We start from the raw sequence: 15334 nt of genomic DNA, 5'->3' as shown, positions 1-15334 counted from the left end.
ATAAAAGTATTGCCAGTTAAATAAATCAAACCAAAAAGTCAAAAATACACCAGAAATTAGTTAATTGTTTAATTATATATTGTTTTCCTGGCATGGTAATTAGTTGGTAAGCAGATAAATACTAATTCAGACTTTGAATATACTGGCTTTATGTTTGACAATTTTCTTTTGTGAATATGTAAACATGAACATATAAAGTACATATGCCATACTTAAAGAGAAATGAATTGCACCGTGTCTGTTATTACATCTTTCCTGGTTAAAAACCAAAACGGGAAGGAGCGTTCAAGTGAAAGATTTCTAATTCACGTTTATTAAAAGAGTTACGTGAGTTGCCCTTACGTCACATCCGCCGTCTGATATTCCCGGAAGTAAACCAAAATAAAACTGCTTCGAAGATGCGTCGCCTCACCACAGAAGCTTCAGCTGTTTGTTAAAGCTGGAAATAAACTCCTCGTGAGTGTTTTTTTCTCTCTCAGTGGGATGTCGTTCCCTTCCTCTTTCGGTACGCAGGTCGCAGCCATCATGGACGTGTTGGCGAAGGCTGCAGTGGCCGAAATAACGAAACTGGTGGAGGACGGGACTGTGGTCCTCCGCCTGGAGATGTGCCAGAGGGACAGTGAGATTCAGGAGCTCAAAAGAAGTTTGAAGCTGATGGAGGTTGAACTCTACAAAGCTCGAGAAGCAGCTACCAGCCGAAATACTGAGGACACCCTGCAGCAAACAGCAGCCGGAAATCAGGTCCCCCAAAAAGGTGAGAAGCGAGACTAAACTTAAAAACTCTGTAATCAAGATTTCGCTCTATTTTACACACATTTTCATGCTTGGTTGAACATAATTTAAGATCCTTGGCGATTGTCTATGGTCTCCTGTTAAATTCGGCTTGAAGATTAATGACCAAATCATTGCTGTTAGGCACTTTGTCCACTCAAATTGCTTAAGTAAATCATTTTGGGTGAATGTAATGTGGAGAGAAACCATGAAATTTGGAAGCAGCGACCATTTAATTCAAGAATACTTAGATCAGGGGTGTCAAACTGATCCAGTAAAGGGCCATGTGGCTGCAGGTTTTCATTCCAACCAAGCAAGAACACACCTGATCCAAATCAGGTGTGTTCTTTCTTGGTTGGCTGATTGGTTGGCTGATCCAAATCAGGTGTGTTCTTTCTTGGTTGGCTGATTGGTTGGCTGATCCAAATCAGGTGTGTTCTTGCTTGGTTGGAACGAAAACCTGCAGCCACATGGCCCTTTACTGGATCAGTTTGACACCACTGACTTAGATGATCAGAGCCGCATGTGTTTGATTAATAAAAGGTTATAGAACTGTGAAAAAGACCCACACAATTTCCTAAATTATAAGATGACATCCTTAAATTGCTTTTTCTATCTGACCAACAGTCCATAACATGCAGATGAGCATCCTATTCAACCACCTGAAAAGCAAATTAATTGATATTTCCATTATTATTTAACCTGCCAGTCTTGTAGATAACTATTTTGAAAAATGGAGAATTGAACCAACATGACCTCCTTTTTAAAATGACTTGTTTCGTCAGATCAACAGTTCAACACAGAAAAGCAATGCAGCTTCATTTAAGACCAAGAAAGCAGCAAATATTTGCAGTTCAATAAGATACATTTTGCACATCAAGCCTAAAAACGACTAAATCGGATAAACTAAAGAAAAAAATGCTGTCAGTCAATCAACTGATTTATCTTATCAGCTCTTTACTTAAGGGGTAAAGCAGAATGAGAGTTGATGAGGAAATTATCTTTAGTTCAGAAAAAGTAACATTAGGCTCTTCCAGTCATGGACACCTTCCAGTGAACAGGGTAAATAAACAGACCATGGCGTTGTACGGTTCCAGTTAATGTCTATTCAATTTTCCATGCAAATATAGTGCAAGTACACCAAAAAGAAGGGGCCAGAATGAGATTAGTCAAAATTGGGCAAGTGAAACCTCTTCATTTCTGCACACTTCTGATGTTTTTGTCTGCTGCTGTTTTTCGTTTCCACAGTGAAGAGATACATCAGTTTCAATTGCACTTACTTGCATTCTGCTTTTTTCAGTGCATCAGCGTTTTCACCTCAGCCATGCAAACATATTTTTTGCAGTATAAGTAAAAGTTTCTGAATGTTTCTGCTACGTTGACTTGCATTTGCATTTGTGGAGTCAAACTCACGTTTTCCTTGTGTCAATTTCAGACGAAAAAGAAGACCAGGAAACATGTGTAGCGTATCAGGAACCAATTACTGCTGATTCACTCCATGAGCCTCGACGTGAAACAGGGGAGAGCTGCGACACGGGGCCTGTGGTGAAACACGAGTCGGTGTATGAACTCACCGCCCAGGAAACGACAGACAACACTGCAACAGCAGACGTTTGCTTGGAGCCGAGTGAGCGAGATGACCCCATCTGGCCTCCTCCTGCTTGTAGCATGTTTGATAAAAGCCCTGTTGCAACACAGCAGCATGTGCAGCTTTTCTCCGCTCACACAGAGCAATATGCCGCTCATAGAAATACAGAAAGTTCCTATAACTCTATATCAATGGGCGCAGTGGAAAGCGCAGATGATTCCTTAAGTGTGCCGATAAAAGTAGAGGTGGAGATTCGACCTGTGTGCATGGGAAGTAACGCATTAGAGCCTGTTCAGGTTGAACAGTTCAGACATGCTTCACATCCTGCAGTCACTCAGGACCAGGGCTTGCTTTCTGCTTCACGACAGGCTGGTCCATCACTAGTCCTCCCTCATGCTCAGAGGTCTACAGCAGATACAGCCACACCAAACACAAGAGATCACATCCTCAGTAGAAACAACCTGAGAGCAAAGCGACTGATGAGCATATGGAGAACAAATCAGAAACTCTTCATCTGCTCGGTTTGCAACAGGGGTTTCCCCCGCTTGTCTCAGCTGGAAGAGCACAAGACCACCCACCAAACCTTTAAGCCTTATAGATGCCTCGAGTGCGGCAAGTCGTTCACCCAGAAGACCCGGCTGAAGACGCACCAAAGCGTGCATACTGGCGAGAGGCCCTTTAGCTGCAAAATCTGCGGCAAGAGGTTTTCGAGGCAGGACAACTGTCAGAGACACGAGCGCTTCCACAGCGGGCTGAAGCCGTACAGCTGTGGACAGTGTGGTAAAAGCTTCACTGTGCAGGGGAACCTCAAAATACATCAAGAGATTCACCTGCAGGGAAGATAGCACTCACACACTGGGGCTGGGGGCAGGAAGTGGAGATGCGTCGTCCATCTTTGTATACAGGCCAGGATCGGGATGTGTATGGTGCTGCATCATATTGACTGATCATTGTGTTTTCTTACTGTGCTAAAGTGTAATGGAGTCATTCCAGTGCTTCATGTGCTAATTTACCATGATGAGGCAGGTTTCAACATTACATAACAACGGCCTGCAGCAGAAACGTCATTGGACACCTTACCATTATCAACTGGATTACCAGGTGGCAACAATGATAATGGAAATTAGTGAAAAAAAATCTTCCTTCACCATCATGCACTCCTAGTCTGAACAACACCGCAAATATTGTCACATTTCTGGACATGAGTTATTCTCCACCGAGCTGCTGTGGTCCACAGTTGGTTCATTCTCCCCCATTACTCCCAGTTCTTGAATCCTGCGGAGGATCTCTGCGAGGCGTTTGAAGGTGTTTAATCACCAGCACCAGCAGTGTTTTGCTGGTTTGGTTCAAAGGGTTTTGGTTAGTGTGTAGAGATTTGCAAAGATGACAGTGTTCAAAACATGCATGAAGAAAGGCTTCTTTTAACAGTGTGATACAAATAAAATAGGGCTCCAGATGACAGACTCACGGTAAAATGTTTTGAAAATGTGGTGGCAAAAAAGACGAAAGAAAAGAAATGTGTGATATTTACCCACCATACCAGTCACCATACCATTTATTTTAATCTGGGCTCATATTACAATGATTCCGGTTAGTTCTACACAGTTTCAGAAAAACAGTATCAGCTCAGTATGGACAGATATCCTCTCTTCAGATAGGGTATAGAATCAGGATTGGAAGAGGAAAAGTGAGATCAACACATCCCTAATATTTCCATTTTTGTCATAATCTGTACTCAGTGCCTTAGAAAGTTTCTAGTATCCACTTACCACACCTTGAGTACACACAAGTGATGTTTATTCAACTAAAGGGGTGCGTGAGTGTGTCTATGCAACACTTTGTCTTTCAACATATACCTTATCTTAAGATTTTAGGTTCTCACTTTAATTTCATGTTTCATATTACCCCTGCTGGATATTTGTATATGTACTTAAAAAATTGTCTAATCTACTGTATAACTGAATATAAGTGTATATTTATGTTAGATGTACACACGTTGTTTTTCAAAACTAACTATTTATGTACTTTAAACGTTTGTATTTATTAGTTGAAATTACTGTTTCTCTAATTTATTTTCATTTTTCTTTGCTTGTCTTTGTTTTGATTATGAGCTTTGTAAATTCCGAGTTATGAATATGGTTGTATGTACTCAATAATTTTTTGTTGGAGTAAAATGGAAGGATTCAAAATAATGAAGCAAGTTAATGGTTGTCTAGTAACATCCATTGTATTTCTGTGTCAGGTGACTTTTCATACATGGTGTCTGTAAGTCACTTCATCATACTGTTGGTTAAAGGTGGCGTGAAAGTGATGGTTTTGACATGGTGCCATAATTGGCCTGTAGACCTATCCATATTTTGAGCACTTTTAGGACGTCTTGTTCGAGTTGGCTTAAAAGTTCAACTTTTCATTGTTGACCTTTGAAACAGCAGTTGACAAAACAATCTTCTATTGCTACACTTGAATGTTAAAGCAATATTATGTAACTTTTTCTGACAAATAATTACAGACCTTGGACTTTTATTAACAACAGTGGTGTGGCACTCAGAAACTGTGGGGGTACCAAATCAGACAACATTTTACAAAATGCAATGCACAAATTGCTTTAACTCCTATGTTTGCAGCTGTTGAAAATCACTTAAAATGTCACTTCTTTTAAAAAACAGTGTAGAACTGCTTAACAACTGTTAACATACATCAACAGACAGATTTTTCTTTAGCTGCAGTGTTAAAATGCTGTCTTTTTTTTTTTAAATTACACGCTACTGCTTTATTTAATTTATTTAATTTTATAAGTTACTGCTGCTGAGGGTCAGGTAGGGATATTGGGGTGTGGGTGCATAAATATATGTGCATGGATATGCAGTAAAAGTGAAATGAAATGTGACACATTATTTTTGGGGGGCAAAAATATTCACAAAACACAAAATAAAAACTCAGATATTGTCACAGAATGAATAATCAAGTGAAAACTTAAACTATCGCAATATACCAGACTCATTTTTAGTAGTGTACCTAAAAAAAAAACAAGTATGAAAAATAATAAAAGATCAGGGTTAGGGTTCATTTTAATATATTAAAAAATGAATTATAATAATTAATCGGATAAATGAATTGCGCGTCTAACTTAGTTCTTACGGTATCTGTGTCGTCACTTCCGATGAACGACAGCCGTGTTCCTGTGTGTTCTCTGTATTTATTAGCTGCTAGCTGAAAGCAGCACACGCTAAAAACAACACTCGGCTAATCCAGACCTGCAGTTTGTGCTCGTTCAGCGGCTGCAGCCATGGCCTGCCTCGGTTAGCTGAAGCGGCTCAGTTACAGCCTCGCCAGGGACACTTTTCTCTCCTCAAAGTTCAGCCTGTCGGATACTTGTTTGTTTTTTCTAACGATGCTGAGCAGCGTCGCTCTGCGGGCTCAGATCGCCTCTGTTGTCGATGCCTTGTCCAAAGCGGCCGTGGCAGAAATCGCCAAAGTTGTGGAGGACGGCATGGTGGTGCTGCGGCTGGAGATGTGTCAGCGCGAGAACGAGATCAAGAAGCTGAAGAGCAACATCGAGGTCCTGCACACCGAGCTGAGGTCAGCGCAGGAGAGGGTGAGCCTGCGTCCTGACAACCACGGGCGAGACCCGACTCTGACATACCTGAACACACCCTAATCTACTCCGATCACCCCAATCTTTGTTTCTCTTGACAGCTGTGTGACCTCGGTGTTCGCTCCTCTGAGTACTGGGACTTCACGGACTTATCACCTGAACATCTCTGCAAGTCTCTGCCTGTCAGGGGGGGTCGACTCTATGATATGTGCCTTGTTGAGCAGGACTTGAAAGTGAATCAACTCAATGACATTTATGGTCACTGGTACAAATCTGCTTGTGTTCCACAGGTGTCATCTCACCTGTAACACAACAAAGATTTAACAGCAACAGTTTGTTGAAGAGGCTCAATGGAGTAGTGGTGGGTCGATTATCAGCCCTGGCCAATGATCAGGTCGATATTCAGCTTTTTCCAATTATAAGAATTGGTGATTTTTCTGTGAGATTACTCATTTTGATTGATTTTTTGATTTAGAATTGTCATCGTAACACTCCTACAGCCAACCTAGAACCATCTCCTGAACCTGCTTCTCTGCTTTACTCAGATCATTGTAGCTCATTTAGCTCAAGGTCGAGTAAAGTAACTAGAAGATATTCATATTTAAGAAGCTGGAATCAGAGAATTTTTACATTTGGTAGTAAAATTAACTTGATTATCAATAGTTTGAGATTAATCATTGTAGCTCTTGATGACATTACAGTGTTGTTTTCACAAGTTGTTTCTGTTGCAGCCAAGTTGGTCAAAATATCAGTTGATGAAGGTTTGATTCACTTATGAATTGTTGATTGTCTCAACATCTGGGTTTCAGGCATTACAATGACAGTACAATGTTTTACTTCTAACAGTCGTATCTAGTTTTAAAATCTGACAAGAAGCGGATCACTAAAGATGGAGGAGTTTTGTAGAGTTTGTCAGCGGGTGGTTTCAGATCCTGAACAGGGAGACATTAGGGTGTGAGCTACTTCACTGAGGACCATAAACATGGTGTTTGAGTTGTGGGTGGTCTTGGCTGTTGTTGTCTCTTCCTACCAAAAGTGACTCACCAGTTTTCATAGACTTTTTTATATTGATGTATGTGTCAAGACATTTTTAACTTTTCTTTTTAAGACACTGTTCTACATCTGTATTATCTTCTTTCTGCAGATGGTCAGAGTGACGCTGTTGACGAGAGGCCGTTGCTTGAGACGGTGCACACGGATAAGGACCAAAACAGCCTGTCCGTACCTGGTGCAGGTGAAATGTGAGCCGGTGGAAGAAGGAAGAAGGAAGCGAAGAGGCCCGGGGACAACCTGACCAGCCGGCCTTGTACGAAACAGACAGTACGCAGTGGAGGCCGAGCACACAGACTCCATCAGCAGGCAACAGCTCGGATTATTTGAATCTAGGGCAGAACTCCTTGTTGTGTCTCACTGAATCTTCTCTGGACAGCGGACCGTCTGGCAGCGGCTCCGGCGGCTTCCAGCATAGCCCGTTCAGCCGCGGGCTGCTGGGTTACAGTCAGTACCGTAACTCGTACAACACGGTGCGGAGGAGGACGGTGAAGAGGTTGATGTTCAAGAAGGGCTTCATCTGCCCGTACTGCGGTAAATGTTTCGAGCAAGCCGGGCACCTCGAGAGGCACAAGAGGATTCACACTGGTGAGAAACCGTATCGCTGCGAGATCTGTGGGAGACGCTTCAACCAGAAATGCAGCTTAAAGGAACACACCAAGATTCACAGAAGATGTAAGTGAAGTACCGTAGGTTTAGATCCTCAAAGAAACCGGCCACCCAAAAAGAAGACGACTCAGTTGTTATCTACTCGCCCCCATGGCGATGGAAAGTTGGGTGTAAAACATTTCTGGAGCTTCACAGCAAAACGGCGTCCCAGCATTCTCCTGAACAGCTGAAGTAGACCGGGACTTGTTCAGATGTTAAAAAAACAGCCCGTACAGCTCTTATTTAAGTATTTGGAAACCCCAAGATCCAAACTTGATTTGAAAAAATATTACTTCCGTCCTTGATGTGGGGTCAAACGATTTAGTTTAGCAGCCACGGTGAAGATTAATGCTTAAAAAAAGTGTGTAAATATTGTCTTTACAAATGAATTTCATGGATCGAGGGGGTTCTGGAGACTTGGATTATGCCAGACAAGCTGTAGGGAGCCATTTCATGTTTTGGGGGGTTTTTTACATTTGGAAACGAGTCCCTACCTACTTCAGCTGTTCAGGAGAATACTGCAATGGTGTTTTGGTGTTGAACCATGGGGGTGAGTAGATAATGATTTAATTTTTGGATGAACTGTTCCTTCAAGCCAGATGGGAAAACCAAGAAGTATGATTCTCCCTTTAAAGCTCAAAGAAAGTTGCTGTCTTTTGTCAGTCCCGGTTGAAGTCACAGCAGGAAGTCTCAGGCTGAAGTCTCCAATCAGTGTTGATGGTAAATGTGGTCAGCTGGAGCAACAAATTGGAGCTAAGCTCTCCAGCTGCCAGCAGTGCCTACATGTACCAGGATGCATTGTGCTCAAAAATAGATCTTGGTCCTTAACATACACCGCACATATAACCTGGGATGCCATTTTCTCTGTTGCAAATGGAACAAGTTTACAAGCTAGAGAATACATTTGGTTAATGAGCATCAGAACGCCCCCAGGCTGCCCTGAGGCTGAATCCAGGCTGAAAGCAGCTTGAAGGTGTTCCTTCACACAGACGACGTGACTGTTGTCTGAAGAAGAACAGATTCTGCAGCAAGAAAACTCGGCTTTCTCCGTCAACATGCACGCACTGAGGAATTTCTAGCTTCTGTTGACTACATCTGCCATCAACACTGACCGGACATCAACATAGAATATGGTGATTTTTTTCCCTTTACTAACTGGGTTCCATCTCGGCTCATGTCCGTGTAGCAGTGAAACAGATCACCTTCAGGTGCTTTATGAATCTTTAGATCTGCTGATCTTAGCCTATCAGGAAGCTACATTAAGAGCCATTTGTGCCTAACCAGCAGAGGCCCGCTACCTGTCAATTAAACACCCTTCTATGTACGCAGGCAGATGGAACAAAATATATTGATCTATTGATCGATCTCTCTGAAAGTGACAGATTCTTAGCTCGAAAGTGGACGTGGCCTACACCAAATAATTCAGCTGAATGCAGGCAACATGTAGATATAAGGTTTACCAATGTGTGACACAATATGTGTGAGTTATGGGTCAAAAACGCTTTCAAGTGGAAAATAGCGCCACCTGCTGGTCATTTTTGGTGTGTAAGTTGCAGGGGCTAGTCCATACCACCCCAATGAATTTCATTCCCATAAGCGTTAAGATGTGGGCACAGGGCCAAATGTAAAATTAAACTGGCACCAGAGCGCCACCTAGTGGCTGGTTGATAGGTACTTTGTCAGATATGCTTAAGAGGGCAGCGGCAATGAGTATACCAAGTTTGGTGTCAATCCGCCCAACCGATGTGGAGATATAAACTATTTGAATTTAAAGAGCGCCACCTTGTGGTCATCGCCTAAACTTTTGGACACATCCTCAGGAACTCATGTCAAAGTACTATCTCAGGTTTCATGTCATTTGGACACACCATTGTGGAGATATCCAACACTTCCTGTTTGGCAGGAAATCTGCAGAAAGTTGCTATGTAATAACTTTATTGTATTGTATTGTTTGGCCTATCGAAATTCTTTTAATAACGTTTTGTCAGGAGGGTCCACAGATGCTGTTTGCCAAGTTTCATGAAAATCGGTGAAATCGCCTGGGAGGAGTTCGAAAAAGTAGGTTTTCGACATTTTGCGACGTAGCGAAAAAACGGTAGGCGGAAATGGGCGTGGCCTATACCATGAGACTCAGCCCACTTCACTGAACGCGTGGATATAAGGTTTTTGAATGTGCGACAAAGTATATGGGAGTTATTAGCCAAAATGCGCTGTGCTTAATAACAGCGCCACCTAGTGGTGGAAATTCAGGACGACAATAGATTAAATTGGGATTTTAATATGAGTGACAGACTTTATCATTTAATCCTAAATCTATTTGACACTGTTTCCTGTCTTTTATTTTACCAACCCAAACTTTTATACGGAACGTACTTATACATTCACCTATTCCTGCCAGAAATACTGAATGTGTTTAGTTTGTTAATTCTCTGAAGCTAAGGTTCAGTGAATTAGTTTTTATCACATATTGTATCTAGTTAGGTCACAAAACTTACCCAATCCAATATCAAGTCAAACATATTTAAATACACCTGATGTTCTTGCTGATGTCATTCTCTGACATATTGACAGAAATGTCTCACAATGAAAATAAAGTGAGAAAAAAATCCTGGATCCAGATCAGCACCAAGAGTTAATACGTTCTCTTTTTGGCTGAGACCCATCACAACTTTAACTTTAACTATATTATGTTGGTTTTATTGCATAGACTTCAGCGAGGGCAAAGCATACAGCTCAATACTTATTCCAGGTATGATCAATCATTATCAAAAATACTTTAGATAACAAATTCATCCAAAAGAGCTGAGGCCTGGTTAAAAATAAATAAATGTAGGTGAGATGGAGAGGGTCAGGCCTTTCCCTTCCTGCTGGAATGCCAGCAGAGTGAACAAAAGTACTCCAATATCCAAATTGTAATCCACAGCATGTTGGCAAAAATGGTTAATCCATTGTGCTCTTATTCCCTTGGTCTGTTCCTGCTGACGATTTCTTGAAGTCCTTTCGGCAGCGTTAAGGCTGCTCACATTCTCCGTCTCAGGTGTTTCTTCAAGGCCGGGGCGAGCGGAAGAACAAACTTTAGTCTGTGCTTCTCGGTTATTTTATATCCCTCAGAATCATTTCAGGAATCTCAACTTTTCTGACACTGTCTCCGTGTGTGTGTGTACATACTGGTACACATTAGACAGGAGTGAATGGATCTCAGCTCTTTTGACAATGGCTTCAAATCAAAAGACACTCTGATAACTAGTATTAAAAGGTGTTTAAGTGGTTAGCCATCGTATCATTTCGTCACTGTGGGATGGTGTGGCTCATGTAGCTGCCATGGTGACACACAGCACACACAGGAAAAGCCTTCAAAGCTCAACATTCCAGTGGCAAAGGACAGTTACTGTTGTAATCTTAAAGAAATGATTGATTTATATAATAACATGTCACTTTTCAATAGTCAGTGTAAGAGGAAGTACTCAGATCCTTTATTTATGTCCTGCATTAGAAACTTGAATTGCTTTCTAGGTAGAATCTGCCGAAGGAACTTGAAGTATCCAAAATAAAAGCATGGGTTCTGCTGTCAAATGACATCTGCCGAGTTCAGGCTTTACAACAAACTTTAAATTGTAAAGAACAACTTACAAACATTATAGTATTATGATTTATTCATTTATTGATTTATTTGAACATTTTAAGGCCATTTATTTCATCTTATTTCATTTTTCATGCGATTCTTTTTGTCATGCCCAAAGTTTCACACACCTGAACTAATTAACTAACTAATTAACTAACTAACTAACTAACTTTTTTTTAAGAATTAACTTATTTTGTTCTTCAAGTAAGGTAGGCTAACCGGAGCACCCGGGGAAAACCAAAACATTGTCGCTCAGGGAGAATAAATGCCTGCGTCTGAGTCAGTCTCCTGTCAGGCCACTAGAAGAACCCTCTGAACCATTTCCTCCACCGTCTTCTGGAGACCCTCTGTGGCCCGAGCGAGGGATGACTTTTCCTCCCGCCACTCCACCTGACGACCTCAGAGCAACCTTGAAAGGACACGAGAAGAAACCTCGGGAAAAGCAATTCAGAGAGAGAGATCCCCTCTCTTTAGATGGCTGGGTCTCTGCGCCTTTGTTCTCGTGTGTTTGTGACACGGTGGCAGTTTCACACACCTGAACTGATTCAACTTTTTTCTTTTAACTGAAGAATTTCTTCTTCAATTAAGGTAGGCTAACCGGAGCACCCGGGGAAAACCTATTGTTGCTCAGGGAGATACAAATGCATGTGTCTGAGTCAGTCTCCTGTCTTTCTGTCTCCTTCCACTACAGCGTCCACCGGAGAGGCGATTCAGAGACAGAGATCCCCTCTCCTCAGAAGGCCGGCTCTCTACACGCATTTGTTCTCATGTGTTTGTGAGACACACCTGAACGAATTGAAGTTTTCTTTCTTCAAATTAAAGAATTTCTTCTTTAATTAAGGTGGGCTAACAGGAGCACCTGAAGAAAACCAATTCGCTCAGGGAGAACAAGTGCGTGTGTCGGAGTCAGTCTCCCGTCAGCTCCTGAGTGGTTCAGGCCAAACAGAAGATCCGCCTGTACCATTTCGCCTTTTTCTTCTTCTTTCTCGTGAGATCTTCCAGCTGAGACTTCATGGAGCTGACTCTCTCCTCCCACTCCTGCAGTGTCTGCTTGAGACGCTCTGTGGCCTGAAGGAGAGATGACTTCTCCCCCTGCCACTCCACCTGTTGACTCTCCATCTTCTGCTCAACACTGGTCAGAGCAGACGTGAGGGTTTCGTTCTTTTGTGTCAGCTCCTCCAGCTGAGCCTTCAAGAGAGATCGAGATTTCTCCATCTCCCGTAGGGGGATCTTCTCCTGCTCCCAGCAGAGGCGCTCAGTCTCCAGGAGACCCTCTGCCTTCTTCAGCGCAGATGTGACCTTACTGGTTTCCTCTCTCTGCTTCTCGAGCTGCGCTTGATGGGAAGCTTGAGATCTTTCCACGGCCTCCTTTGCTTCCCGCTGCATATCCTGGATGAGAGATGTTTTTTCCTTTTGCCACTCCACCTGATGACTCTCCAGCTTCTGCTCAACGTTCCTCAGAGCATCTGCGAGAGTTTTGTTCTCGCATTTCTGCTCATCCAGCCGAGCCTCATAAAGAGCCGTGGATTTCTTCATCTCCTCCATCAGGGAGATCTTCTCCTGCTGCCAGCAGCGGCGCTCGGTCTCCAGGAGATCCTCTGACTTTCTCAGGGCAGATGCGATCTTCCTGGTTTCCTCTCTCTGCTCCTCAAGCTGATCTCGATGGGAAGCCTGAGATCTTTGCACGGCCTCCTTTGCTTCATGTTCCATATCCTGTAGAGCCAACCTGTAACTCTCCGTGGCCTGAATGAGAGATGTCTTTTCCCCCCGCCATTTCGCCTGACAACGCTCAAACTTCTGCTTTAGATTCCTCAGAGCGGCCGCGAGGATTTCGTTCTCGCATTTCTGCTCATTGAAACGAGCCAGAGAGAGATCTGTAATTTCCTCCATCTCCTCCAGCATGGAGAATTTCTCCTGCAGCCAGCAGAGGCATTCCGTCTCCCGGAGGTCTTCTGCCTTTTTCAAGGCAGATGCGATCTTCCTGGTTTCCTCTCTGGGCTCCTCAAGATAGGTTGAACAGGAAGCACGAGGAGATCTTTCCACAGCCTCCTTTGCCTCCTGTTCCGTAGCCTGTACAGTCTTCAAGAAGCCACATGTGGCCTGAGCGGGGGTTGACGGTTCACCCCACCAATCTATCTGCTCACTTTCTAATATCGGCTCGACGCTCCTTACAGCAGCCCCGAGGGTTTTGCTCTCGTGGCTCTGCTCCTCCAGCTGAGACTTAGAGAGAGCTTTAGATTTCTCCGTCTCCAGCTGAGACTTAGAGAGAGCTTTCGATTTCTCCGTCTTCTTCAGCTGGGATTCTTTTTCCTGACCCTCAACAAGAACTTTAGGTTTTTCCATCTCCAGCCAGGATTCTTCCACCTGATCCTCAAAGTAAAAATCAGATTCTTTCAGCATCCTGCTCACTTTTCCCTTTTGTTTCCTGCCCTGTGAGCGATCACGCCTACTGCCTCTTTCTCCTCTGCAGGCCTCAAAGTCTTCTCTCTTCTTGCTCTTATGTCCTCTCATGGCGACAGTCTGATCAGAAGTGGCAACTACAGTCAGTCAGACCTCCTATAGACTCTCAACATTCTAGAATTGATGACATCACCACGGGTTCGCTTTGATTTCCTGCCCTGATCATCTTCATTCTGTTGCTATAGCAACGATGACACGGGTTGCTGTTGTTTACAATCAATTGATGGAACTTTTTTTTCTTTATATGTTATTTTTCAAACATCATGTGATAAAATATTAGAAACATTTCTTATTTATGGCCGGTCCTGCAAACGGGGACATCTGTGTGTCACAGCAGCCTAAGGACAGTTCAATTTAACAATAAACAATAACTGTGCAGGGGGAACCTCAAAATACATCAAGAGATTCACCTGCAGGGAAGATAGCACTCACACACTGGGGCTGGGGGCAGGAAGTGGAGATGCGTCGTCCATCTTTGTATACAGGCCAGGATGGGGATGTGTGTTGCATCATATTGACTGATCATTGTGTTTTCCTACTGTGCTAAAGTGTAATGGAGTCATTCCAGTGCTTCATGTGCTAATTTACCATGATGAGGCAGGTTTCAACATTACATAAACAAGGGCCTGCAGCAGAAATGTCATTGGACACCTTACCATTATCAACTGGATTACCAGGTGGCAACAATGATAATGGAAATTAGTGAAAAAAAATCTTCCTTCACCATCATGCACTCCTAGCCTGAGCAACGCTGCAAATATTGTCACATTTCTGGACATGAGTTATTCTCCACCGAGCTGCTGTGGTCCACAGTTGGTTCATTCTCCCCATTACTCCCAGTTCTTGAATCCTGCGGAGGATCTCTGCGAGGCGTTTGAAGGTGTTTAATCACCAGCGCCAGCAGTGTTTTGCTGGTTTGGTTCAAAGGGTTTTGGTTAGTGTGTAGAGATTTGCAAAGATGACAGTGTTCAAAACATGCATAAAGAAAGGCTTCTTTTAACAGTGTGATACACACATACTCACAGTAAAATGATTAGAAAATGTGGTGGCAAAAAAGACAAAAGAAAAGAAATACGTCATGTTTACCCACCATACCAGTCACCATACCATTTATTTTTATCTGGGCTCATATTTCGGTTAGTTCTACACAGTTTCTGAAAAACAGTATCAGCTCAGTAGACAGTATGGACAGATATCCTCTCCTCGGGTAGGGTATAGAAACCAGGATTGGAAGAGGAAAAGTGAGATCAACGCATCCCTAATATTTCCACTTTTGTCATAATCTGTACTCAGTGCCTTAGAAAGTTTCTAGTATCCACTTACCACACCTTGAGTACACACAAGTGATGTTTATTCAACTAAAGGTGTGCATGAGTGTGTCTATGCAACACTTTGTCTTTCAACATATACCTTATCTTAAAATTTTAGGTTCTAATTTTAATTTCATGTTTCATATTACCCCTGCTGGATATTTGTATATATACATAAAAAAGTCTAATCTACTGTATAACTGAATATAAGTGTATATTTATGTTAGATGTACACACGTTGTTTTTCAAAACTAACTATTTAACATGTACTTTAAATGTTTGTATTTATT

The 15334-nt window shown here is 42.6% G+C and overlaps 2 protein-coding genes across 2 annotated transcripts; one reads left to right on the top strand and one right to left on the bottom strand.

Annotated features, from left to right (window-relative positions):
* Position 1: 1 nt before the first annotated feature.
* On the top strand, positions 2 to 4929 carry LOC119011676 (zinc finger protein 594-like). Its single transcript, XM_037084995.1, has 2 exons — positions 2 to 754; positions 2207 to 4929. The coding sequence occupies exons 1-2, from the start codon at positions 484 to 486 to the stop codon at positions 3202 to 3204; spliced, it is 1269 nt and encodes a 422-aa protein (XP_036940890.1). The 5' UTR covers positions 2 to 483; the 3' UTR covers positions 3205 to 4929.
* Positions 4930 to 11336: 6407 nt separating this feature from the next.
* LOC119011673 (calponin homology domain-containing protein DDB_G0272472-like) lies at positions 11337 to 14178 on the bottom strand. The gene has a single exon (XM_037084993.1). The coding sequence runs from the start codon at positions 13783 to 13785 to the stop codon at positions 12208 to 12210; it is 1578 nt and encodes a 525-aa protein (XP_036940888.1). The 5' UTR covers positions 13786 to 14178; the 3' UTR covers positions 11337 to 12207.
* Positions 14179 to 15334: the final 1156 nt, after the last annotated feature.

The sequence above is a fragment of the Acanthopagrus latus genome, chromosome 21, assembly GCF_904848185.1.
Source record: "Acanthopagrus latus isolate v.2019 chromosome 21, fAcaLat1.1, whole genome shotgun sequence".
Lineage (NCBI taxonomy): Eukaryota > Metazoa > Chordata > Actinopteri > Spariformes > Sparidae > Acanthopagrus > Acanthopagrus latus.
The sequence above is the reverse complement of the archived record's forward strand: the minus strand, read 5'-3'. Positions and strand labels throughout refer to the sequence as shown.